The 25,924-nt window shown below is 43.9% G+C and overlaps 1 protein-coding gene across 4 annotated transcripts; it reads left to right on the top strand.

Annotated features, from left to right (window-relative positions):
- Positions 1-202: 202 nt before the first annotated feature.
- LOC113266303 (lipocalin Can f 6.0101-like) lies at positions 203-25,683 on the top strand. 4 transcript variants are annotated; one of them, XM_048223227.2, is made up of 9 exons: positions 203-2,707; positions 11,365-11,420; positions 13,958-14,301; positions 14,664-14,800; positions 15,527-15,600; positions 16,274-16,384; positions 16,740-16,841; positions 16,998-17,043; positions 24,488-25,519. In XM_048223227.2, exons 3-9 carry the CDS (start codon positions 14,044-14,046, stop codon positions 24,639-24,641), a joined length of 882 nt encoding a protein of 293 aa, XP_048079184.1. In that variant the 5' UTR covers positions 203-2,707; positions 11,365-11,420; positions 13,958-14,043; the 3' UTR covers positions 24,642-25,519. The 4 variants fall into 4 exon arrangements, with proteins under 4 accessions (XP_048079184.1, XP_048079186.1, XP_048079187.1 ...); XM_048223229.2 differs by lacking the exons at positions 203-2,707; positions 11,365-11,420 and having other exon boundaries at positions 11,995-14,301; positions 24,488-25,683; XM_048223230.2 differs by lacking the exons at positions 203-2,707; positions 11,365-11,420; positions 24,488-25,519 and adding an exon at positions 17,996-18,274 and having other exon boundaries at positions 11,995-14,301.
- The last annotated feature ends 241 nt before the right edge of the window (positions 25,684-25,924 follow it).

The following is a 25,924-nucleotide window of genomic DNA, read 5'->3' as shown; positions in this document are numbered from 1 at the left end:
TCTTTGGAGAAATGTCTGTTCAGATCCTTTGTCCATTTTAAATTAGATTACTGTTTTTTTATTATTGAGTTGTAAGAGTTCTTTATACTGGATACTAAACCTTTACATATATAATTTACAAATATTTTTTCCCATTCTGTGGGTTTTCTTTGATGTTCTTTAAAGCAGAAAGGTCTTAATTTTGATGTAGTCCAGCTTACCTATTTTTTTCTTTTATTGTTTGTCCCTTTGGTGTAACCCAAAGTTGAAGAGTTATGTATTTTCTTCCAAAAGTTTAATAGTTTTAGTGCTTATTAGGTCTATGATCCATTTTGAGGTAACTTTTTGTATATGGTGTGAGGTAAGGGTCCAGCATTATTCTTCTGCATGTGGATATTCAGTTATCCCAGCACCTTTGTTGAAAAGACTATTTCCCACATTTAATTGTCTCATCATCCTTGTCATTCAATGGGATTTTAAAATAAAATTTAGCACACTAAATATATTTGAATAACTAAAAGAATGTTAAAAATTAGGAACAACATATGGGGCTTGCCCTCCAAGAAATTCTAATAGTCGTCTGTAGGAAACAAAATAGTTGGTACACTGCAGATGAAACCATTGGATCTGGAGAATAGAAAACAGAAAAACATATGAGAATTTAGTTTATGGTAACAGTAGCATCCTAAAATGGTAGGGGGAAAAATGGACTAGTCATTAAATGATGTTGAGTTGAATGGCTATTTATTTGGGAAAATAATTACCTCATAACATACATAAAATTAAATTTCAGAAGGGAGGAGTAAGTGAATGCCATTTTGTGATAGTTTTCTGTGAGACAGGAGTCTGAAGTTTTCTTGAAATGCACAATCACAACTGGGTAAACTTTACACAAATTTAGGAAGAGTTTTGAAAAAGTTTTATTATAACCGCTGATAGAATTATGGCATCATTCTCCAAATCATTACCAAAAAAATGGAAAAAGCAAACAACATTGCTTTAGGGGAAAAAAGATTGTAAAAGAATAAACCTGAAACATAGGAACAAGATTAAATGTAACCGTGATAGCAGTGAAGGACCCTTACTAAAGGTTACACCTTTGAGATTAGATATACAGGAAGGAGAACAAACACTTGGTTGCTAAATTAAATAGTATAAGAAATTAAGGTGCTAAAGTTAACGGACTCATCCACAGTTACCCAGTCCTCTAATATATCATTCAATTTCAGGTTCTCTGTTTAATACTGTGAAAGATTTGCTAAGTTGTATTTTTGAAGGAATTTCGCCATTTCATCAAAGAAGTTGAATTTCCTATTCTGAAATATTATTTCTACTTGCTCTGGTAGGAAGGCACTGGCAGCCTTCATCTCTAGATGACTCAGAAAATATAACCACTGTGTCTTTGTTAATTTTGTCTCTTAAACCTTATTGGAGCAATTTGAGGAGGCATCGTCACCAGCGGAAGATAAATCAATATTCTTCCTTCCTCTTTGATTCTTGAAATATGATATACTTGCTTTCCTTTCATTTTCTAGAGTTTCTGGAATACTAGATTCTTCTGGGTTTGTTTTGTTTTTGTTTTTTGTTTTTGTTTTTCTAGTTATATCTGAATCGGAGGTGTGTGCCCTGATAACCTTCCCTTCAGCATTCTCCTTTGGAGCACTGTTGAGATAACTTTCTAGACCCAACATGGAGCTGCTCCTGGGGCTCTTCAGCAAAAAATTTAGATAATGTTCATGTCCCTGTAAATGCTCCATTTGACAGAAATGCAGTTTATTCCGTCAGCCAATCCCCAAACGCCAAGCCAACTCTGGGCCTTCTTACCTGAAACAAGATTGTCTATGTGGCCCCAGCCAATTAGATATTTTTTATTTGTCTCTTCCTTGTTCTTTATGCTATAAAGTCTTTTTGCTTTTTGCCCCATTTTGCAGTTCTCCAAAAGGAGACTGGCTACTTGACGAAGTGTTAAAGCTTGTGCGTCTCACCTAAGTTGTCTTTTTAAAATCAATGTTTAACCACACTGAGAGAAATTGGTGAGGAAGGCCTGAGCCGGGAGGGTTCGAGAGAGTTGCTTTGGGTGCTTCTCCATTTTACTCCTCTCAAAGTGAAAAGAGCCCCAGTTGAAAAGATCCTATTGGTAGAAACCACCGTCCTGTGGGACTGGGGCTTTAATTGAACTATCCCAGTGTGCCCAGGCAGGACGCCCTCTAACCCACCAGCATGCCATGCGCCCACCCACCCCTGCCTCCAGAGAGGATGTGTCCGGGCCAGCACCCCAACAGGGCGGCACGAGGGGGCCAAAGAAGGGGAGCGGTGGAGCCCTCAGGCAGCACCCACCTCCTTTATTTATTTTGGGTTTACCTTGCCCTTCTACAAGCCTCATACGGTGAAACGTTGGGGCGCTGATTTTTAGACTTCTTTCATAAAAAGTATTTAAAATTACAAATTTTCTTCTAAACGCTGCCTTAGCTGCACCCCACAGATTTTGATATGACGCGTCTTTATTGTCATTTAACTGACCTGAACATTTCCTAATTTTCTTGTGATTTCCTCTTTGACCCGGGCTCTGGCTGCCCATTCCCTGCTCCCTTGGGCGCCTGTGCCAAGCCCTGGATGACTTCATTTAAGCCCACAAGACCTTGAAACCGATCCCACCTTCCTGCAATCCCACCACCAAGTGCTCGGCCTCGGAGGCCCCTCATCCTCCTCGCCAGAGACAGAGGACCCGGTAAGTGGACGCACTCGCATACGCGCTCACGTGCACACGTGCTCACGGGCACACCGCAGAGCTGATCGCAGGCCCTCCTGCTGTCCTGCTCTGGTGGCCTCAGTCTCCTTTCGGTTGAGCATGTTGCCCCGCCTCGTGTTCTTTTCTGGATCCCCATTTTCTTCCCGGCGCCCGCAGAGGTATCTCGACTGGTCTCTTTGGCCCATTTCCAGGGCTTGGCGAGGGCCCCGTGGGGGAGAGGGACGGAAAAGAGCGGGTGGGGGGCTAAAGTCGTTCCGGAAGTCTGGTGGACAACTAATTAGACCCCCTTCGGGTCGCGCCAGAAGGAGTGGCCTCACTCCCGCGTGCTTTGTCTCCGCCTAGCGGCCACCAGCCTCAACTGCAACCTCCCAGGACCGTGCCTTTTTGTAACTGTCGATTGGCCCCCTGGAAAAAGATTTTGCCTCTCATTTTAACACGGAACCCCAGGGCCGTGGAGATTTCTGCTAGCGTGGCAGTGGATAGGGAGTCAGAATTTAGACTGTAGGGCGTGTCAATTAGAATGGGAGAAAACAGAGATTAATTAAATTCCCATCTCAAAAAGCCCATAAAAACATCAAGATAAAACAAAGGACAGAATAAAAATAAAAGTAGATATTAGTGCTGTGTAAAATAGAAAGGCAGTAGAACTAGCAAATAAGTTAGAATCCTCATTCTTTGGAAAAAATGGGGAGAAACTAGACAACCACTAGTTAATGTAATTGAGGCAAAGCGGGGAGGGAGAAGGAAACAAGAAGACATTAATGAAAAATTCAAGGGGACTGGACCTCAGAAGCAGGGCTGGCTACCTAATTTGTGGGCCCCAGTGCAAAATGAAAAGTCAGGAATCCTTGTGCAAAAAAAGAAGAAAAATGTGCCCTGAAAGGTACAACAATAAAATAGGTTTGTTTTTTTTTCCCCTTCTCCAGTCTTCACTATCAATTATTAGCATAACTTTTTCTTTTCATCTTCCTGTAGTGCAATGTCGGCTTTAAATGCAATAAACAGCATTCAACACATATGTAGAATCACCAAAATTAAGCCAGTTGGGTTTTGTAATTCATGTATGCACATGCGTTTCATTCTCCCAGGACAGTAGAAAAATGCCATACAAAACGAACTCACTTTTTACACCCTTTCTTGACATGTGCACACTCCACCAACGCTCTCTCCCTCCAGCTTCCTGATGAGTGAGTAAGGACCACGAGAAAAGAAACTCCGTGTTATGCCACATTTTCTTTCCTGTCTTTGTCATAATTTTCAGCCTCAGTAAATGCAGGGATGTATCTCTAAAGCAAAAGGGTAAGATGTGGTTCCTTGGTACCATTTGTATTTCTTACAACACCACTGCCTTCATGCTGAGATGGAAACGAGTTTCTCATTGGAGCAGAAAGCTCAGCCTCTTTCTGGCCGTCAGCACCTGTACTTACAACACACTTAACCTTTCTTGAGTCTCACTGAGTTCCTTTCTACACACTGTGGGTCCACTGCAATTGCCTGTTCATGGGACTTGGGGAACATCATATCCAAATGAAAAGCGAGGAATGGCAGACATACATATTGTGCGAATATCCTGCACCCGCTCCATTGTCCCAATGGGTTGCCCTCCCGCAAAACGAGCCCTGCTCAGAAGCACGTGCACAGTCCGATACATTTGATCCATCTGTCGGTTTACAGATCAATCCCTGCTGCCCGAGTGCGGAGCTGAACATGCGTCAACTACCCACTGAGCCAGGTGCACCACGGGGCTGGTGGCTGTGCGCCCGCTCCCAGGGGAGCGAGAATCCAGCGGGTCCAGGGCTACTTGCGGTCCGCAGAACATGAATATCAGGCTAGGCGCGCAGGCTTCCCGACAGGTGGCTGCGCTGACGGCTTTACCTTATTTGGTCCCTCTCAGCATGACTTATACTGGAACTTTGTAGTGTAATGTTATTACACATCTTTTCTTCCAGAAACGTCCATTTCCTTAGAGTTACTTACTGTTTTGTAGTTTTATTTTATGTATTCATTATGTGATGGAAATGTAAATAGCCTTTTAATTATTCCTTTTCTTCCTCCTCTTCCTTTTTATCGTCCTCCTCCTCCTCCCACCCCCTCCTCCTCCTTCTTTGAAACTCAGAGACACAATCCTGGTGCTCTTCTCCCTCTCCAGTCAGGTACTTGCTCTTGTCTTAGAACGTTCCTTTCCCATTATCCGCAGGTCTCCCTTTGCTTCTCTTGTGTACCATCCCGTGTCCACATCGTTTTTTTCTTTACTTCCTTCCTCATTTTGTGACTCTCTTCCTCCAGAAAATTCTCGATCAAGGATTCATGGAAGTGAATATGTTCAATTTTTCATAGGTGAAACAGTGTTGATCCTATTCCTACATTTGACTGATAGTTTGGCTGGATTTTGTAAACCCTGGGTTAAAAATCCCTTTCTTTCACGAGTTGGAAGTTATTTTGCCATCATCTTTGAGTTTCTAGTGTTTTTGTTAAGAATGCCATCTGATTTTGCATGTGACCTTTTGTTGTTGTGAACTCTTAGGTTCTTTTCTTCTCCTCCAGCGTTCTCAAATTTAAGTTTGTGATGTTCCTTAATTTTGGATCTTTTCATTCACCGTCGTATAAATCTACTGTGTCATTTCACATTCCACCAACAACGTATGAGAATTCTTCCAGGGTTTGCCGTTCTCATTAGTTTCTAGAGATACGTCACTGTAGTTTTAATTTTAAAATGTAAAGAAACAACCAAAATATCAAAATGTCATTTAGATTTGCCTCCTCTCCCTGCCAAAAAAAGTAGTAATATCCTTTCTTGGTTGAGGAATTTGGAAACCAGACTTTCTTTTCTTTTCTTTTTTTTAAAGATTTTATTTATTTATTTGATAGAGACAGCCAGCGAGAGAGGGAACACAAGCAGGGGAAGTGGGAGAAGAAGCAGCAGGCTCATAGCAGAGGAGCCTGATGTGGGGCTCGATCCCAGATCGCCGGGATCACGCCCTGAGCCGAAGGCAGACGCTTAACGACTGCGCCACCCAGGCGCCCCAGAAACCAGACTTTCATATAGTGTTGCTGAAAGTATAAGTCTGTGCAGGGTTTTTGGAGGGCCATTATCTAGTCAGTAAATCTTCACTTACTGTGCCAGGCACTGTCCGAAGCACTAAGTCAAATGGGGAATAAGACGAAGTCCTGCCTTCATGAGAAAAACAGATGATAACATAAACACAAGATCTTATATATCATTGTCACCTGCTAAGAAGAAAGTAAATGGGGTGCCAAAAAGTAAAGATTGGAGGTCGGCATACCTAGGTGGCAGGGTCCTAGAGGGCCCTGCAAGGAGGTGATATTTAAGCAATTTGGATTCGTATCTAAAGGTAAAATGTGCTTACCTCTTGACCGAGAGATTCCTCCTGTTAGAAATCCAGATTACAGAAACACACACACAGATGTGCGAGGGCGTTCACTAGTGCTCCTCTCATCCCGCTGCGGTGCAGTCTAGCTCACAGTGCCAGTGTCATCTTTGAAAACTCAAGTCTAATCATGTCACTTCCCTGCTTAAAACCCTTCGATGAGTTGTACTTGAGATAAAATACAAACTCCTGCCCTTATAAGGCCCACTGTGGGCCGCCTGGGTGGCTCAGTCAGTTAAGGCGCCTGCTTTCGGTTCAGGTCATGATCTCAGGGTCCTGGAATTAAGCCCCACATCAGGTACCCTGCTCTGTAGGGAGTCTGCTTCTCCCTCTGCCTACCACTCCACCTGCTTGTGCTCACGCTGTCTCTCTCTCTCTCTGACAAATCAATAAATAAAATATTTTTAAAAAACAAAATAAAGCCCAGCATAATCTGGCCATTCCCTATTTCTAGCTTCACTTTGTTTCATACCCTCCCCCCGCCCTCCTTCTGATCCAGCCACACTGGTCTGTTTTCTGTTCTTTACATAAGCTACAGCTTTGCACATACTGTTCCCTCTGCCTGAAAGCTCTTGCCCGATGCTTTCTGGGGTTGATACCTTCCCATCCTTTGGGTCTCAGCTCAGGACTCACCTCCTAAGAATGGTCTTCGTGACCATATAGTGGCTTGTGTTCTGTCAGCTTGGTTACCCTGAGAACTGTATTTTCCAGCAATGCTTTCCCTGTGTAGTTCTAGTTGGAGTTAGCCAAAAGAAGAGCGTGCAGGAAATTTGGAAGTGAAGCAATGGCCATGACTCTCTGAAGGTCATTGTAGTCCGATGAGGTGATGGACAGACAGATGCAGCCGTGCCCAGTAGATTCCAGCTTGCACTTGATCTCCTTACCTTCAGCTTGCTGTGTCTGGCTCTTCTCTCCACGTCCTGCCCCTGCTGAGCAAGAGCCTCAGGCTCACCCTGCAGCAAGGGTGACGGAGGCAATGCAAAAGTCCTCCCCTTTGGGCACCAGGAGGCTGAGGCTTGTGAATGCTGTTGAGTGCATCCTGTAAAAAAGAAAACCAGACGGATCCTGAGTGCTTCTTTCCCCCAATACACGCTGGGCAAGGTGGCTGTGATGATTCCCATCTGGGGGAGAGAAAAGACTGGACACCGAGAAATGATCCAGTTTGAACCATCTGGGGGAGACTGTATTAATATTTCTGTTATTTTCGATGCATAATTATCTGTGGTCTTTGATTGTTTTCCTCTTTTAAGAAACGTTAGTAAAATGTTTGTAAAAGTATTAAGCATTGTCTACTCAGTTCCCAGAATTGATTTATTTTGTCACTGGTGTGATTTAGTTTACTTACATATCTCCAGAATTAAGATGGAAGTAGATTTTCTTTTATTCTTTCTTTCTTTCTTTCTTTCTTTCTTTCTTTCTTTCTTTCTTTCTTTCTTTCTTTCTTTCTTTCTTTCTTTTTAAAGATTTTTATTTCTATATTGGACAGAGAGAGACACAGCAAGAGAGGGAACACCAGCAGGGGGAGCGGGAGAGGGAGAAGTGGGCTTCCCGCTGAGCAGGGAGCCTGATGGATGCGTGGCTCCATCCCAGGACTCTGGGATCATGACCTGAGCTGAAGGCAGACGCTTAACTGACTGAGCCACCCAGGCACCCCTAGAAGTAGATCTTTTATTCCCACAGTGCTTTTGGCTCCTTCTTAGAAATTAAACAAACAAACATGTTAAAAAAAACAAAACAAAACAACACTCTGGCATGAAACATCCAAAGTAGGATTTTTGAAATGCCGCATAGCCAGTGTCTTACCATTCCTTTATTCTTTTTTTGTCACATTGAACTCTGGCTTCATGCCAGCTGCTGTCCTGGGCATTGAGACACAGCAGGAAACAAGCACACAAAATCCCTATTCTCCAGAGTGTATATTCTATTCAGAGAGATAGACAATAAGCAAGCAACAAAATAAATATATAATAAAATTGCAGGGACTATGTGCTATGGAGGAAAATAAAGCAGGGCTAGATAGTGACTCTGGGGAGAACCAGCCTTGCAACGAGTTAGGAGAACGTGTTTTAGGCAGAAGAAGTAACAATTGCTCAGGTCACGAGCCGGCAACAAGCTCGACGTGTTCAGGGAATAGCAGACCAGTGGAAGAGGGAGCGGACTCAGACATGAGGCTGGGCTTGGAGGGGTCAACAGATGGGGAGAACGGTGGAGTAAAGTGATCTCATTACCGTTTTTATAAGTTTGCTCTGGAAGCTTTGTAGAAAATTGGTTAGGACTAGGGTTAAGTTGTGAATGGAAATCAACGAGATGAAGATGAGAGCCAAGAACTTTTGCTAGATTTCTCAAATTTGTCAAAATAACAGACTTCCCAATTTTCAGACCGTAATGTGAACCAGTTCTGTAGTCTGCTGAGACTCTTCAGCTGATAGGTGCAAATTATATTTGTATGTATGCATATGACAAAAATAAGCAACCATTTAATACTCCCCAGGGCAGAAACCTCACAATGCACGCAGGACGAAAGGAAGCCGGCAAGAGGCTGTTACAGCGGGTCGGGAGCACCAGCAGTAGGGCGGGGACGCAGCGCGGTCCTCTGGATGACCACCAGGGGGCCACACTGTGCCTTGCTGTACTTCCGGCTCTTCCGGAATAATCTGGGAATTGCTGAAATGTTTGGAAACAAAAATACCTTCTTTAAGCAAAACAGGCCTTTGTAGTGCAGCTGTGATGGTCCATCCTTTGAAACACACACACACACACACACACACACACACACACACACACACACACACCAGAGAAGCATCAATTTGGTGTCAGAAGGTGAGATTTGCCAAGCCCTAGAGAGATCATTCAATGCTTTCTAATGGGGGCACTATGGATGTGTTGATGAAACAGTTCCACCACGGGGGACCAGCCTAGGTGTGGTAGAAGGGTTGGCATCCCTGGATCCTGGACACCAAATGTCAGTAGCACTTAACAGTCACTGCAAAAACCAAAAATGCCATACCCCCTCCCTCATTTCCAAAACCTCGCAGGACTAGTGCCCTCCATAGTTATGAACCACGGAATCTTTTCATTTTTATCCCGGGGAAATTGAGGCCAGAGAAGGGAATGAACTTGCCTAAGTCATAGGTGAGACATATATAACACAGTCAGCGAAGATTTATTGAAAACTTGCTATGCAGAGTCCAGGCGTTCTACTAGAACCTGGCTGGTGTGGGGGACCAAGGGGGAGGGGTAGAGTGGAGTTCACAAGAAATACCAAACATGGTCTCTAACCTCCGAAGAGGAGAGGAAGAGAGTGCAAAGACTAATATTTTTTGGGAACCTATTGCATTCTAACACTTTCTAAACCTTTTCATGTTATCTTCGCAAAAGCTCTTTGAGGAAAGGGAAGCTCACAGGGGTTCATTGTAGTCAGAATTTGAATCCAGGTTTTTCTGACTCCAAAGTCACTATTATCTTTTCAATGGAAAGACGGTCCTCTGGGTAGCTTGGGGCCATATGCGCGTAAGTACTTGCTGAATTTTGATGAGTGGATCTGGAGGCAATAATCACTGGGGTTCTTGGTTTTCTGACCTACAGGGAGCCCTCGTGCTGTGGTAGAAACTTGACATTAGAAATTGAATTTAAATTAAAAAAAAGGAACCCCCGCCCCCCCCCCAAAGAAAAGAAGGTAAAGAGTTCTGCTTTTACCATTGCTTCTACCCTATGTGGAAAGAGAGCTGTGGACTCTTTTGAGGAGACTCCTTATTTCTGGATACTAGGATGGTGTGCCAGACATAGAGATGTATTACTCAGATTCTCCCTCCAAGAAAGGGCTCATGGCTGAGGTATGAGGAGTGCGGTTAGCTGACAGCCTTCACTGTTCAGATTTACCTCCGTTCTTGAGCTGAGGTACTGGTTTTCCTGAGGTGGCTCCAGCCAGTGACTGAACACGACTGTGGTACAAGGGTCTATCCAATTTCTGCCTGACGCAGGACTCCTCTAGCGTTCTTCGGAGCTGCCCACTGGGCTGACGGAAACTTCTGTTGCATCTACATCATCTTTTCCTAATCCTTCTGTAACCTTGCCTCCTCCTTTTTCCTTTCACAAATGTTACTCCCGGATAAGCCTTTTACACCCCAACTCTGTCTCAGTATCTGTTTTCCAGAGGACCCAGCTGACACAGATGGTATGTTGTTAGCTCCAAGAAACCTTTCATCCGTAAAGGGAGTGGATATTTTAGAACTGGATTTGAGTTGGTATCAAGAGAATGTATAATCACCCGGGGTGTTAGGGACCAAGAAACACTTCCATTCTGGCACATGAATTAAATAAGCTTGTGTTTCTTCCTATTCTTCTTGGCACTGACAACATCTTGGTTTATGTAACATGGCTTGGATGTTCCCACTGGCTTTCTCAGTGAGTGATCTGTTCAATTAATTAAGAGTATGACTGAAGACAAGGTCACTAAGTCCATTTCCAGTCAGTCAATTCATTTCAATCGAGTTGCCTGGCTATAAATGGATTATTATCCATTCATATATGGATTCCATAAACCCCTTACCCACATGCTGAGTCACAATGTAGGCCAGTCATTTCTCAACCACCTGGTAGACTGTCACCCTTCTCTTGGGTCACTTATAAAATGCCTTGTATTTGGTGTTGAGTGAGGAAGTCCTAATGTGTTGGTGACCAGGTTCTGAACTTGAAGCCATGAATGGAAGGGAAGAGTTTTTCCTTTTTGGTATAGAAGTATCTCCACATTCCTTATGAGAAGAACAATCTCTCCATATCACCCGTCCACCCATTCAGCTATCAGATATCTGTTTACTAAAGAGTTGTTACTTGCCCTTCACCCGGTTAGACTCTTGACAGCCACACCCACGGTTCCACATTTCTGAGAAATCGACATGCGGCTTCTTCAGTCATAACTACCCGGCAGGTGCCTCTGAGGGTCTAAAGCATTTGTCCTTCACGTCAGAAACATCAAGCTTTGATCTTCGACAAGTGAAGTGATAAGAGTAGGGGCTCTGGGGTCAGATGGTCTTGGGTTCAAATATGGCTTCTCCCACAGACTGGCTGTGTGATCTTGGTCGGTTTACTTAACCTCTCTGAATCTTAGTTCCTACCTCTGCAAAACAGGATAATCCCTATCATATAAAGCTCTTATGAGGATTATAGGAAAGGATATTTGTAAAGCAGTTATCTAACACTGAGTTCTTACTCTATTTCTGACATTAAAATATTTTTTTTATGTATCAGGCCCTTGGACAGATGATATTTGTACTGCCGCATCCTCATTACAACTATTTGCCTTGGTAAGTGGATTCTGGCACAATCCCATCCTTGAACAAATGTGACTTTGAACAAGACCTTCTTTCTTTGGTTACCAGATTGTTCCTAAGTTTGATGAAGCCTAAAAGCCTTAAATATAAAATTTGCTGAAGCAACTTGACTGTAATATAGCAGTTTGGATTCAGGTTTCATGTTTGAAATGTGGCTATATGATTGAATATTAGCTCTCTGGTCGTAAAAGATCGGTAGATATTTGGGGCCAAGGCAGTTCAGCCCTGGAATGACAGGCTACCCTTAACAAGAATCAAGACCCTACTCAGCTGATCTCATAAAAGGGAAGGTGCAAAGACTAGCTTCCCAATACAGCAGCAGAGGCCACAATCACGGGATTGTGCCAGAACCCATAATATAAAATATCATTTTATTTTTAATAATATATATTACATAAATATGTATGTAAAACGTATATGTATGTGTGTTTGTTTATTTATTTATTTATTTTACAAGTATTTTCTCCCAAATTGTCTCTTTCATTCTTTTGTGACTTTTGAAGAACAAAACTGCTTAATTTTGATGATATCCTATTTATGAAATTGCTCTCTTATGACTCATGCTTTGTATTATATCTAGAAAATCTTTGCCTAACGTAGGGTCACAGAGATTTTCTCCTCTATTCTCCTTGAAAAGTTTTGTAGTTTTAGGTTTTCAATTTATGCCTATGATCCATTTTGGGTTAATTTTTGTATATGATGTAAGGATTGAAATTCATCTCACCGCATGGATAGCCAATTTTTCTAGCATCACTTGTTGAAACCATGACACCCTTTGTCAAAAATCAGTCATTCGTGTATGTGTTGATCATGCTAATATGACACAGTCTTTTTTATGGTAGCTTTATTTAAAAATCTTGAAATAGAATAATGTTAATTTTCCAACTTGTTCATCATTTTCAAATTTGTCTTGGCTATTCTAGACCCTTTGCATTTTCATATAAATTTAAAAATTTTGAAATCTATTTGCCAATTTCTAGAAAAAAGTGCCTACTGGGATGTTGATTTTGGTTAATCAAATGGAGGGAATAAAATACACAGCCTTTGCCACCAAGTCAAGGTCAGTTCTTTCATCTAAGGGGCAGGAAGACTCAGAGCCCATAATGGCTAAAGTTATATAGACCTCAAAATACCAGTGCCTAGATACTGGTTGAGCAGATATAAGGAATGGTCACAGGGGCTGGAGGGACTTTTTTTTTTTTTTAAGATTTATTTATTTATTTGTGAGAGAGCGCACACACAGCGGGAGAGGGAGGGAGAAGGAGAGAGAATTTCAAGTAGACTCTGGACTGAGGGCAGAGCCAACACAGGGCTTGATCTCAGAACCCTGAGATCATGACCTGAGCCAATATCAAGAATGGGACACTTAACCAACTGAGCCACCCAGGTGTTCCTGGAGTGACTCTGTAAAGCTGCAGATAGAATGCCACAATTCCTAGGTTCACTGCCTTGTGCCCAGCTCTTCCATGACACCCACCTCTTTCTGTTTGGGGGGTGGTGCAGAAAGGGACAAGACACAAGGCAGAAACGAACCACAGCTTTTAACAAGCCCCAGCTGGGGGCACGGGATCGTACTCACCTGCAATGCTCTTCCCACATGCCCTCCACATCTTTATACACTCCCTGACTTTCAAGACCTATACCAAGTCCCACCTTCTCCAGGAATAATTCTCTGACCACCACGTGCCAGACATTATGCTGAGGGTTCTACACATACCATCCCATTGAATCCCTACAGTAATCTATGAGGCACATACAGTTATCCCCATTTAAAGGAAACTAAGGCTCAGAGAAGTTAAGTCTGTCCTCATGGCTTCAAAATGGCAGAGATAAGAAGGAAGCCCAGATCTACATTAATTCCAAAGCCATGTTCTTAAGCCCTTTCTATGTGATACCACCTCCCCAGTGTCACCCCTTTTCTGACCTACAATGGTTTGGACTTAGTCCCACTCAGTTGGGTTATTTCATATACTGGTAGAGTAAAGTTTTCATCGAGTAGATGAAGCATTTCCCCAACTCCATTGAAGGTTACTTGAAGGAAGAGATGACATTTTGTACTTCTCCATCTCTCTTACGAGGCCTATGGTTTGGTGATATATACGCAGGGATTAAATACTTTGTCCATTCATTGGGGGGGAAAGGGGAAACCACAGTGGTTCAGAGAATAAGGAAAAGAAATTAAAATATACTGAATATCAGAAACCATATGTCATTATTTTATTCCATCCTATTTTGATCAACTCTATTTTAACGTTTTGTGAAAGGTACTATCATCTTTGGTAGAGACAGTTGCTTTGCTTCTGAAATTAATAATAATGGAGTGGCATGCCCAATTCTGCGCACCACGTAAGTGGTGGAATATAGGTCCCCTGCACACTCCACTTCCCAGTTATAGTCCATTCCCACCACACATAATTGCCTTTCTGATTCCAAGCCAGAGCCACAGTTAAATCTGGTTCCAAAAGGCAGCTCTTTTTTTCCCACTATTTTTCTTGCGTATGTGTTTTGAGAAATCTAAGGCCACCAAGGAGATCTAAAAGAGACGAGATTGCCAAGTTTCAAAAGGGCAGAACAATCCTTGGCCTCACACCAGTGAATGACAGACCATTTCACGGAGTGGGAGGAGGAAAGGTGGTGTCCCCTGGATGAAAAAACTAGATCCGGACCAGATATAAAAACAGAGGATTGGAGAGTGGAGCCACCAGCAGGGAGAGACTCCCTCTCAGTGACTGTGGGGAAGACGGTGCCATCCCCTGCCAAGATGAAGCTGCTGGTGCTGTGTTTGGGGCTGATTCTAGTCTGTGCCCACGAGGAAGGAAACGATGTTGTGAGAAGAAACTTCGATGTTTCAAAGGTAGAGTCGGTAAAGTGTAGTAGCTTCAGACCTTGGGGGTGGTTTGGAGGATTCTGAGGCAATGTGGCCCTACCGGAGGACGGGGTTCCTTTGACATACTAGACAAAGGGGTGGTTTCAGACTTTCCACTAAGAGCAGTTGTTCCATGTGAAAAGATGACAATGTTTGGGGTCCTCTATTCTCCTTGGAGGGGCAGTGGAAAGAGCCCTAGATGTGGCGCCAATTGACCTGAGGTCTAATTCCACGTTCATGTCACCATTATGAGTCCCGGCCCACAAGCCAGGGTTCACGGAGACGTGTGATCCTGTGGTGTTGTTCCCTTTCTTCTTTTCTCACCCAATCATTTTACTGATTTATTGCAGATTTCAGGATATTGGTATTCTGTTCTCTTGGCCTCCGATGTCAGGGAAAAGATAGAAGAAAATGGTAGCATGAGGGTTTTTGTGAATCACATTGAAGTCCTGAGCAACTCTTCTCTGTTCTTTAACATGCATATAAAGTAAGTGTGGCCTTTTTCACTTGGGAAAGGAAACATGAGAGTCTGAATATGGTGTTAGAACTCTGCGTGCGAGCACACGCACATGCACACGGGTGCACACATACACCCTGGGTCTGTATTCAAAATCAGAGCCCATTATCTGACACTGATCCAGGACCTGGAGAACCTGGGCCTTTTCTAGATTCAGAGACAAGAATCATGACAGAAGTAAACTAAAACAGGAGTAGAGGAGGTAAGGGGTGGAGGGTTTCAGAATCATAAGGAGTGTGACATAGGTTTGGAGCACAGGATTTGGAATTGGCAGCCTCTCTCTCTCTCGAACCTCTCTCTTACTAGCTGTATGACCAAGAAACTTCATCTCTTTCCACCCCAGTTTTCCCTTGGGTAAAGAGGATGATAATAATTCCCTCGTGGTGTTTTGCAAGGACCGAGTGAGGTGATGTTTGTAGAGCACTTATCTGAGAGGTTGGCCCCTGGTGAGCCCTCGGCTAATTATCTAGCCAGGTGGTTGTAGTAATAGTGGGAAATAGCGGCAGAAGAACAGTGATAGAAGTCATTGACTCATTCTTGAAGTATCACCTAAAGTGAAATAATGTAAATAAAAGCTCTTTGGAAACTGCACCCCCAAAGTGTTCAACAGTTAAGTGGAATAGAAAGTCATAGGTAGAGTGTGAGGGAGCCTAACCCGTCAATATCTCTGGGACATCAGCTTCTTCTGTTTTACAGAGTGGATGGAAAGTGTACTGAACTTGCTCTGCTTTCTGACAAAACAGAAAAGGATGGTGACTATAGTGTTGAGTGTAAGTATATGAAAGTCTTTCTAAATTTGACTTCCAACTCCAAGAATTTACTAAACCCCAGTATCTTCAGGATCTTGACCAATTCCTGATCAGTGTTTATGCACATGATATAATGGGGGCCATCTAATAGATAATATCCTGAATCTGGAAGAATCTTAGGTATAAAAGCCAATGCCTGGCACATAATGCCATCAGATAAAGAAGGCAGTTTGGTTATAGGTACCTCCAGCAAGGAAAGGAAATTCGCAGAAAAACAAGAGGCAGGGCAGCTTCTCATTCCCCGGCACTTTCTGATGATGTCTGGTGGGCCATTGCCACAGCACATTGCTCGGGATACAGCCCTGGGTATGGATGCCAGTGGGGCTTGTAGAGAGGACAGAGACACATGGTTGGCAGAGACGGTCAAGGGAGGTAGGTGAGTCTCAGGGAGGGTGATAGAGCATAAGTTGCCGCTATGGCTGAATTTTTTTACCACTTGTAGTCATTGTACCAGTATCCCTTGGGATGTTGCCTCACGAAGCCCCGGGAGACGTAAATGAAGGCATTAGATAGCACGCTCTCTCTCTTCCACCATATGCACTTGAATCTGTTTTGTGGGTGAGACTAAGTAAAGGGTTTCCCTTGCTTCCCGTGGACCGAACAAGCTCTGAGCTGTGTTCTGTTTCCTCCACAGATGATGGATACAATGTATTTAGGATAGTTGAAACAGACTACACTGACTACATTATATTTCATCTTGTGAATTTCAACGAGAAGGACTCATTCCAACTGATAGAGCTCTATGGTAGAGTATTTTCACTCTGACACTCATCTTGGGGTGGGGAGGGGGCGAAAGGAAGGTGAGCCTGGAGACAAAGTGGTCCTCCCAATTTTATCCTGGAATGTCTCTGCTCCCCTGAAGACAGATGCTCACCTTTGGTAATCCCTCAAGCTCGGTGATGGGAAAATGGTAACCTCTCTCATGGTGCCAGAAGCATATCCTTAAGATGTCAAATTCAAGACGGGTTATAACCCATCCCCAAGACTTCCACCTAAGCACCCAATCAGTGCTGTTCATTTTCCCATCCATCTGGAGCCACCCCCTCACGAGCCTCAGTGACATACTCAAGATACAATAGTTCCTGTCACTCTCCCCACAGCCCGAGAACCAGACACGAGTGAAGAAGTCAAGAAAAATTTTGTGGAATATTGCCAAAAACATGGAATTGTTAAGGAAAACATCTTCGACCTGACAGAAGTTGGTAAGTTCAGCTATTTTTGGTTTTCCCTTCCTAAATTCCCATGTTACTGAAGGGAAAAAAAACAAGAGAAGGCAATACCCCTAATTGATTGGTCTCCTTTGTCTTACCCTGGGGAGTAAACTGGGGTTGGTGTTTGCATATGCTTTGTCTTTACAGATCGCTGTCTCCAGGCCCGAGGGAGTGAAGAGGCCCAGGACTCCAGGTTGGTAATTTCTGGTGGAGAGGGTGGCCCAGGGATGAGTACCTTCCAGAAGCATTAGGGGTTTGTGTCCAAAGATGACAATGAAAATAATTTGGTAAGGAAGCTTTGTGGGGAGAGCTTGAGATGTGGAGTCAGAGGAGCTGGGTTCAGGACTCATTCCTATCACGTGCTTTTGAACAGATGACCTAAGCAATCACAAGGGGGACAATGATGTCTACCCTACCGAGTTACTGTGTGGACATGATGTTGGTGAAAGGCCTCAGTAATTGATGATGTGCTAAAAATCGTTAAGACTTAAACATTTGAAATAGGGTAAGAGTAATAGGGTGTGAGTTTCATACTCATTATTCATACACATAGCCATTTCTGTGTTCTTGGTCTATCTTCCATGCCCAGAAGGCCATCTCACCCTCCAATTTATGGCAAACATTTCTTCCTTTGATCTCCACACGTCCTTAACTTCTCATCTGGAAATAGCACCGTCTGAATGTCCACTTGTCCTCTAAGCAGGAAAATAGACTCTGACTTTTCTCATCAGTTTCCTATCTTAGATTTATTGTAGAGCTTCATTCAGCTAATGTGGCTTGCATAAAGTAAGCATTTAATAAAAGGTAGCTATGGCTTTGCCATTGTCTCTCCATTTATCAAAAACTCTTCAAAACTTCTAGTGCTGAAGGTGACAGAAAGAAGCCTTGTGTCCCTCACTGCTTCCTTTCTTTTTGTCATAGATTCAGTTTGGGGAATATTAAGATGAGATCAGCAACAGGGAAAAAAAAAAGGCATTTACTCATTGCCCTCCCTCCCCTATTTTGGCAAATGACATTGGTTAGAATACAGGTTGACATCTCCTTCCTCACCATTTGTCTCTATAATAGAAATTCTTTTTGCTCTCAATTCAATCCAAGAAGTGCGTAATACATTTCTGTGTTCTCTTTTTCATCTGCTGATTTAGTGCTGAGTGAATGCTTCCTCATCTGGGCTCCAGGATCTTCCCTTCCATGGTCCCCACGCCATCTAGTAACAAGTTCTGTGACCTGATTTCCATCATTATCACTTGTGAAAGCATTATCTCTGTCTGGGTCTTCAGGATCTTCCCTAATTATCTAGGAAAACTCAACAACCAACCAAGAATTAAAGATTTTCTCCTAACTTCCAACTCCCTTTGCCATACGCAGGAGAACTCTACCATGAATAAGACCTTCCTCTCCTTGGTCAATAAATCATTAGCCTTGCAGTCCTGTGGTTTGTCTTTGTGTATAGAGCAATGTGGGGCTGACAACAAGTGAATGGGGGGGGGGGAACCTCCCTGGCTCTGAACCCATAATTCTTCTCTAGCTTCTCAGAATCATCCCTGAGTTTCTCCTTCCTCTGCTATAACTCTGTCCCTGTGAGTGCTGCTTGCCCTTTGATTTGCCTGTTTCTTAGTGACCTGTTAAGAGAAACCTGCCCAGAGTTTGCCCCATGCTAGAATTCTCTTTTTCAGTGGAGTGCTGAGAGACAGATGCTGCAGAGCCTGGTACTGGCTCAACAGGGTTCAGGACCTGTCCCCATTTTTCAGCTTCTCCATGTCATTCATCCTAGGAGATGGTTGGTGTCCTCCCATTCTCTTGGAAAAGCGCCTTTAATCCCTACAGTCATCTTCTGTGAACATATTGAGTGAGGTTCCATTAAGGGTGAGCAATCCTTACCTTCAGCAGTCTGCACTTGGTACGGTCAGGAGGCATTAAGGAGGCAAAATGCTTTCAGCCTCTTCTTTGGGGAGCTTACAGGCTTTGGGGAAAGGGAAATTAAAGATTCTTCCCCATTTATAATCCTTTAGCAACAGTGTAAAAGTTACACATGGGAGTTGGGGCAGAGCAAGACCTGGGTGGGGCGTTGTCCTACAAAAGGAATGACTAGGTCATTATGGACATAAGGGTAACGAGGGAAGGCTTTGGAGGCATGTGGCACTCCCCACATCTTACTCTGCCTCCAGGTCAGAAGAAGAAGTTAGGCTCAGACTTATTGCTCCGGACTTAAGCATTTGGTCTGATTGGCTGAAATATGGCAAAAGGCTATGTAGAAAGCCAACCAGTCAGGCTGAGATCACTCATTTTTTTTTTAAGTATAGTTGACACATAATGTTACATTATTTTCAGATGTGATGCAACAAGTCCATCAGATGGAGTAGTCATGTCCCTGATGCCAGATCTCGAGAAAATCCAGGATCCCTCATTTAAAAAAAAAAAATTATTTATTTATTTATTTACTTATTTATTTATTTAAGGGGGGCAGAGGGAGAGAGACTTTCAAGCCAGCTCCCCACTGAGCATGGAGCCCAACCTGAGGATCGATCCCATGACCCTGAGATCACGACCTGAGCTGAAATCAAGAGTCAAATGCTTAACTGACTGAACCACCCAGGGGCCCCTAGGACCCCTCATTTTTTAAAAAAGATTTTATTTGTTTATTTGAGAGAGAGAGAGAGCAAGAGAGAAAGAGAGCAAGAGTTGGGGGGAGGGGCAGAGGGAGAGAGAGAAGCAGACTCCCCACCGAGCAGGGAGCCCAATGTGGGGCTCAATCCCAGGACCCTGGGATCATGACCTGAGCCCGAGACTTAACCAACTGAGCCATCCAGGTGACCCATAGAACCCCTCATTTTTAATTGTTAGCACTTACGGGATAGAACAGCTGATACCCAGAGAGGCATGGTTTAACATACCCTTGAGAACACCGAAGACATTACCAACGATAACAATGCAAGGAGGGCCACAATGATGACAGGAGATGGCTGGTTAGTGCCACCTGTCAGCCAAGAAGCATGCAGAGAAAGACCCTCTGTTGTTCTCAGGTCAAGATGGCAGCTTGAGCTCACACTGAAACCTACCCTCCAACTCCAGCCCCTTTATGCAAATGAGTCAAGAAATGTTCAGAATACTGGAAAGCAAGGAGTGAAGATGTCCGTAGATCAGAAGCAGAGCAGTCTTTCTGGAAAGGGAGGGGAGAGGAAGGGAAAGGAAGAAATGATGTGGGTAAACAAGCCAGAGCAGCACCGCCCTCCGGGTTCCAAGTACAGAGCTGGGTCACTCATGCAGGGTTGGGTGCAAGTGGCACAATGGCCAGTGGGGTCACAGAAGGAGGCTGACTGCCTGTGGCCTGCAAAGGAGATACCACCACCCGTTTGGGAAGGAAAAACAGTCCCTGCTATTCTAGAACCATCGTGACTCCCACTGCTAGGCTTCAGTGTTATCACAAGCTGGCCCGATGCTCACAGCTAGACCATTATTAGACATAAACAATCTCATAAAAAATCAACATTAGACAGCGTCACTCTGAGATAAAAAAAAAACAAAAAAAAAAACAAGGGCATTGTGCAAATATGCCCCCTCTCTCTGCTAAAACGACTGAATTCTACTTCTTTACCCTCATGCTCGTCTCCTCTCCTTACAGGTAAGATTTATTAAGATAACCAATCAGACTTGCCCCTGCTTTCTGACAGCACCCAATCTAGAGCTTCCCAGATCTTCCCCAAATCCTGTAGTAGGTTCTTCCTAACCTTCTCTTACTGAGACACTCATGGCTCCCCATGGTGAGCGCTCTTCCTCCCTGTAATAATAAACCCAGCTTGTTCAACTCCAGTATGTTCCTGGTGATCTTTGGTTGAAGAATATTAACCTTTTTAGGACTAGAACCCGGACCCACTCCATGCATGTGCTGCCTGGAATTCTGGGAGGCGCCAAGCTAAATCACAGGTGTCGGGTCTGGCTTAATGCTGTGTATCCTCGGGGGCTAGGACACAGGACGCCTCCAAGGAGTTTGGCCTGGGCAGCTAGGAGGATGGAATTGCCATTTCCTCCAGTCAGCTGGAGGAACCAGTGTAGTGGGGAAGGATCAGTATCTCAGTTTGGGACATTTCGTTAGTTTATCTAGCTTGTCTGCTATTAAAAAAAACAAAAGGTGGGGGGGTGACTCTACCATATCCAGTGTGGTTGAATGAAGATAGAATTAATTTCACTCTCCCATGAACAATCTAAAGCGAGCGTTCCAAGTTGGCTGGCAATTCCGTTCTTCCTATCTTGTTTCTCCAACCCTAAGACATCGTCCTCATCCGTGTGGTCAACCTGAGTTGCAGGAAGTGAGAGAAAAGAGAATGTGGTGGAAATATGGTCTTACGCCCACTGCCCTCTGTGGTCCCTGGCCCTGGGGGGGTTCTTCCTCGTCCATTGCACCGCCAGCCACACCTGCGTTCTGCTTGTCAAAGCTTGGAGAGACTATTTTGTGGATTAAAGAGTCACATGCTTTTGCTATAGGCCAGTCCTAAATTTCTTTTGGCAATGCAAATTCTTCAAATACTCAGTAGGCTTCTTATGCCTTTAGCTCTTGACTTTTCCTATATTGATAACCAGATCCCCCAAAATCTTATTTAGGCATAGATTTACGCCTGGAAACTCGGCGATTTTCTAGATTGGCATTTATGCCCTGGCCACCCCATCTCCCTTTCTTAATTTAAAGGTGGCTGCTTTGAGCCCATCGGAAACAATGGATTTGGGTGGGGTGGGCCCTTAATCATTTCTTTGCCAGCAGGCTTGCGACCTTTTACAGCACAGCCCTTACATGCTACTTACGTCCTACTAAGACTAGATGGCCACGTCACAGCCACTGCTTCCAACTGCTTCACTTTGGGGTAGAGAAGCCGTGACCCTCACTTAAATTCTGCTTTCTTATGAGCTCCCAGAGACGTCAGCTCTGTGCCACCCAGGGAGAGGGGTGACACAGGTGAAGTGAAACTATTCATTTAACTTTCTTCAGTGCTTCTAGTCTGGGAGTATTTTGCTCCACCTGGCTGCTGGACCCTCCCAGTTGTACTTCCCAGCTCCCACAAAGGGATCCTCGCCCATGAGTGGTGGCGAAATAGGTGTCTCTGTTAGGGGACGAGGGCTCACACCGCCTCTTCCACCATCTCGCTGATGTCAGCCCAGATTATTTCACCGAAAAGACGCACAGAGAGAAAGATGTCGCGTTTTCAAACCTACTTAAACGTTTTCTAGAATATCTAATGGAATCAGGGATCGTATGAAAGGTGGCGGAATCGGCCACCCCCCGGAGCTAAGCTACTGCTTCTCGATACACTCTGTTCAGGAACTGGAGGGCCGAGCTCACAGCCAAGTCCCACCAGCGATTCTCCACCGTGATACATAAATTCTAAGTTGTTTTTTTTTAATTAGTTTCTTATCACCCTACTCTCACCTCACTGCCCATCCACATATTCTTAGGGTCTGAAAACAAATTGAGTTGAGGAACGGAAATAATTTGCTACAAAGAGCACCCCTGAACATATTTCAAATGCAGACAAACGCAAACTAGGATTATTCAGTAGATCATATATGCCACGTTTCCTTCCAGGAGTTAAAGATATATGCAAGGAGACTCCGCTCCTGCATCAAAATACAGTGAGGAAACCCTATTTCGGCATCCAGCTGGACAGGAGACATGGGTCCCGGACGGATTTTCTCTTGTAACAAATCACCACGGCGCAAGTTTCGAAGGTCCGAAGACTGACACGGGGGCTCACTGGGCCAAAACAAAGCGAGCCCCAAGTCTGTCGGTTTATTCAGATCATCTTCTATGTCTTTTTTTAGAGTTTTAAAGTTTTCCCCTTAGTAATCTTCTCGTGTATTCTTGGTTGTTGAGTCCTGTATGCTTTGACTGTCTGTTCTGGTTTTTGGTTTTTGTAACCACTAGTTGTTATCATGCGTTTTTGCTGGGTCTAGAGAAATGTTACTGATTTTTGTAAGTTAAGCTCCTTAGCAAGCTTGATGACATTTTTTTATTAGTTACAGTAAAATCAGTTCTAATGCTTTATGGATTCTGTTGATTGTCTAGGTGTATGGTCATATTATCGGCAAATAATGTCAATGCATGTCTTCTAATGCTTACACGTCTCTCTCTCCCTTTTTTTCTCTCCCTATAACGTTAGCCAAACCTCAGGACCACTTTAAATGTTGAAACCATACTATCTATACCAGGGGTTAGCAAACCATGGCCCATGGGCCAAATCCTTCCATCTGCCTATTTTTTTATAGCCCGTGAGCTAAGAACATATTAGAACACTAATTTTCAACCCCAATTAAGCAAAATGTTACCCCCTCCAAATCCATTCTTCTAACCAATAGACCTATATTAGAAATAAGTTGTACTCAATATTATATTTTAAGTTTCATCAACAACATGGAAATGTGCTTTCTGTATCATTATATTAGTACCTACATAATATCTTCGATTTTGCCCCTTGGCCCGCAAAGCCTGAAATATTTACTATCTGGCCCTTAAGAGAAGCAGTTTGCCGGCCCCCTTTTCTATACATGGCCCCTCCCCCGACTGTTATTTACTATAGTTATTTGTACTACATTTACCCCCAAGTAAACAAACTTGTCCCCGCAGAGTGCCTTCAGTCACATGGGCATTCGATTATACGACTGTGGGATTAAGGAGCTATTTTCAAGCTGTCCTGTTACTGTTCTCCTTCAAATATCATGACTCGTTTGAGCCTGAAAGGAGGAAATTTAGATAAATGTCAAATAAACTTCCAGAGTAAATATCAAACCAGAACACCCTGAGGTTATTATGGGGCTTAAGGGAAGGATGAAGATTCCAAATCTCTACTCTTGGCTCAGAGGACTTTGTCATCTGATCCTCTTGTCCCAGGACAGAACTTTTGGTGCAGAATGTGCTCCTGGAAGCAAGCCCATCAAGATATTAGCTGTTGTTCTTTAAAATTAGCATTTCAGAAATACTGTTCTGTTGGTTTCAAAAAACGTATGATGGCTCTGTTTTGGTTAGGAGAATAATAGACAATTACTGGCTAACCTCTTGGTAAAGACAGAGAACTGGAGTGCCAGGTGGTTCAGGAGAGCCTGGCCTGGGGGATAAGACCTGGTCAGCAGTGCGGAGACCATTATCCAGCTGCCAGGATTCCCACGACCTGACACAATGACCTTCTCTCTCCATCTTTCTGTTAAGCCTGAATTAGTTATGCACACCATTTTCCTCAAACACCCATGAGCAATGCCATCTCTGAACTCTTGTCCTTGCTGTTCCCTCTGTCTAAAACACTCATCCCCCAGATATCTGCATGGCCCACTCCCTCACCACCTTCTGGCCCCTGTGTGTCACCCTACAGGGACTCCTCTAAACCCCGAGGATCAAGTATCACTCTTTCTCCACCTTCTTTGACTGGCCTCTCCTATTTATCTGTTTCTTGCCTGGACCCACTCCCTCAAGAATGCAAATACCATGAAATCAAGGAGTTTATTCTGTTCACCACGTTAGCCAACACCTGGAAGAGTGCTTATCACGACACAGGCCCCCCATGTTTATTGCCTTAATATGTGGGCTCCCCTGACTTACACAGGAGGAATTAAAGAACCCTTCTTCTTTCTCCCTTGTCTTGCCCTAATATTTGTAGGAGAGTGTCTCAGCTCAAACCGAAGAAAGTGGGACCTTCAAAGTGTTGCCCATTGGTGGAATTGGAGAGATGGGAAGGCGACTGCATCATAAAACCCTGGGCTCTTGGAATGGGTCCTGGCTGTCCGTCACACACCCAAGAAGAGCAGGCCTAGCAATCAACCTCTGAGAGTGGAAGAAGGGATCTATTCATGACCTGTCTCCCCATCTCTTACCACCCTGGCCAGAGTGCCACCTCACTGCCATTTCTGTCCCTCCCTCCCCAGGGGGGGCGGCTTGAAAGAAGTTGAGATTCATAAAATTAGTGAAATGATAGGCACAGACTTTGGCCAGATGGAAGGAGATGGATGTTTCTGAAATGTGATCCAGGCTTCAGAGTTGAGTCGGGGTCGCCTGAGGGCACCAGAGGTCTCTGTATCTACAGACAAAAATGGAAGAGCAGCTTTGCAGGGTTCAGAAGAAAGGGAGGGACTGAGCGCGTGGGAAGCTCAGGGGCAGCCTTACGCCTAACTTACTGTCTCCCTTCCCGCAAATCAGCTTGGCTGGTTTGACTCAGACTCTCGGGGCATGTACATGTATGAACCTCCACTCAACAAAAACAGAGCGATTGCTACAGCAGCAGTCATCTTGTGCGATATTTCTATTGCTACGCCTCTGCCCAAAGTGACAGCGGGGCCCATATGTCCACATTCCCCTGGGGCCGGAAAAGAGTGCAGGAAGCATCTCCACCTGAGTCGCTCTTCTCCACTCGTGCTCACTGCACTTTCTCATCTCAGCTCTATACCACGGAATATAGCAAGATTCCACACATTTCTTCCCCATCTATACAAGGGGAATAATAATAATAGCAACATCTAAACAATAGATCGTTGTAAAGATTAAATTAGTTAATATTGCAAAGTGTTTAGAACAGTGCCCGACACACAGTAAGTACTATTTAAAGCCTTCGCTGTTATTCTTCCTTTGCTACATTTCTGGAAGTAGTTTGCTGATAATTGCATTGTAATTCTTACACGCACCTCCACAATTGAGCTTCCTCCGTAATGTCTTTTTATTCAGTGATTCTTATCAGATTTTAAGATAATGCTGACTTCATAAAACAGATAAGGGAGGTTTGCACCTGAAAATAATTTAAATAGCTTCAGGAGATCTAGTCTTTAGAGTATCATTTAAATTAAAGAGAATTTATCTATAAAATCATTGCATCATCATCTTTGGTACCTTTTTTTCTTTACCAGTTTTCTATTTCTCTTAGGCTGTGATTTTTTTTTTTAGATTTTATTTTTTTATTTGAGAGAGAGAGAGAGAGAGCACGCACAAGCAGGAGGAAGCAGGAGGAAGAGGGAGAAGCAGGGTCCCCACTGAGCTGGGAGCCTGAGGTGGGGCTCAATTCCAGGACCCCAGGATCATGACCTGAGCTGAAGGCAGACGCTCAACC

The sequence above is a fragment of the Ursus arctos genome, unplaced genomic scaffold, assembly GCF_023065955.2.
Source record: "Ursus arctos isolate Adak ecotype North America unplaced genomic scaffold, UrsArc2.0 scaffold_18, whole genome shotgun sequence".
Classification (NCBI taxonomy): domain Eukaryota; kingdom Metazoa; phylum Chordata; class Mammalia; order Carnivora; family Ursidae; genus Ursus; species Ursus arctos.
The sequence above is the reverse complement of the archived record's forward strand: the minus strand, read 5'-3'. Positions and strand labels throughout refer to the sequence as shown.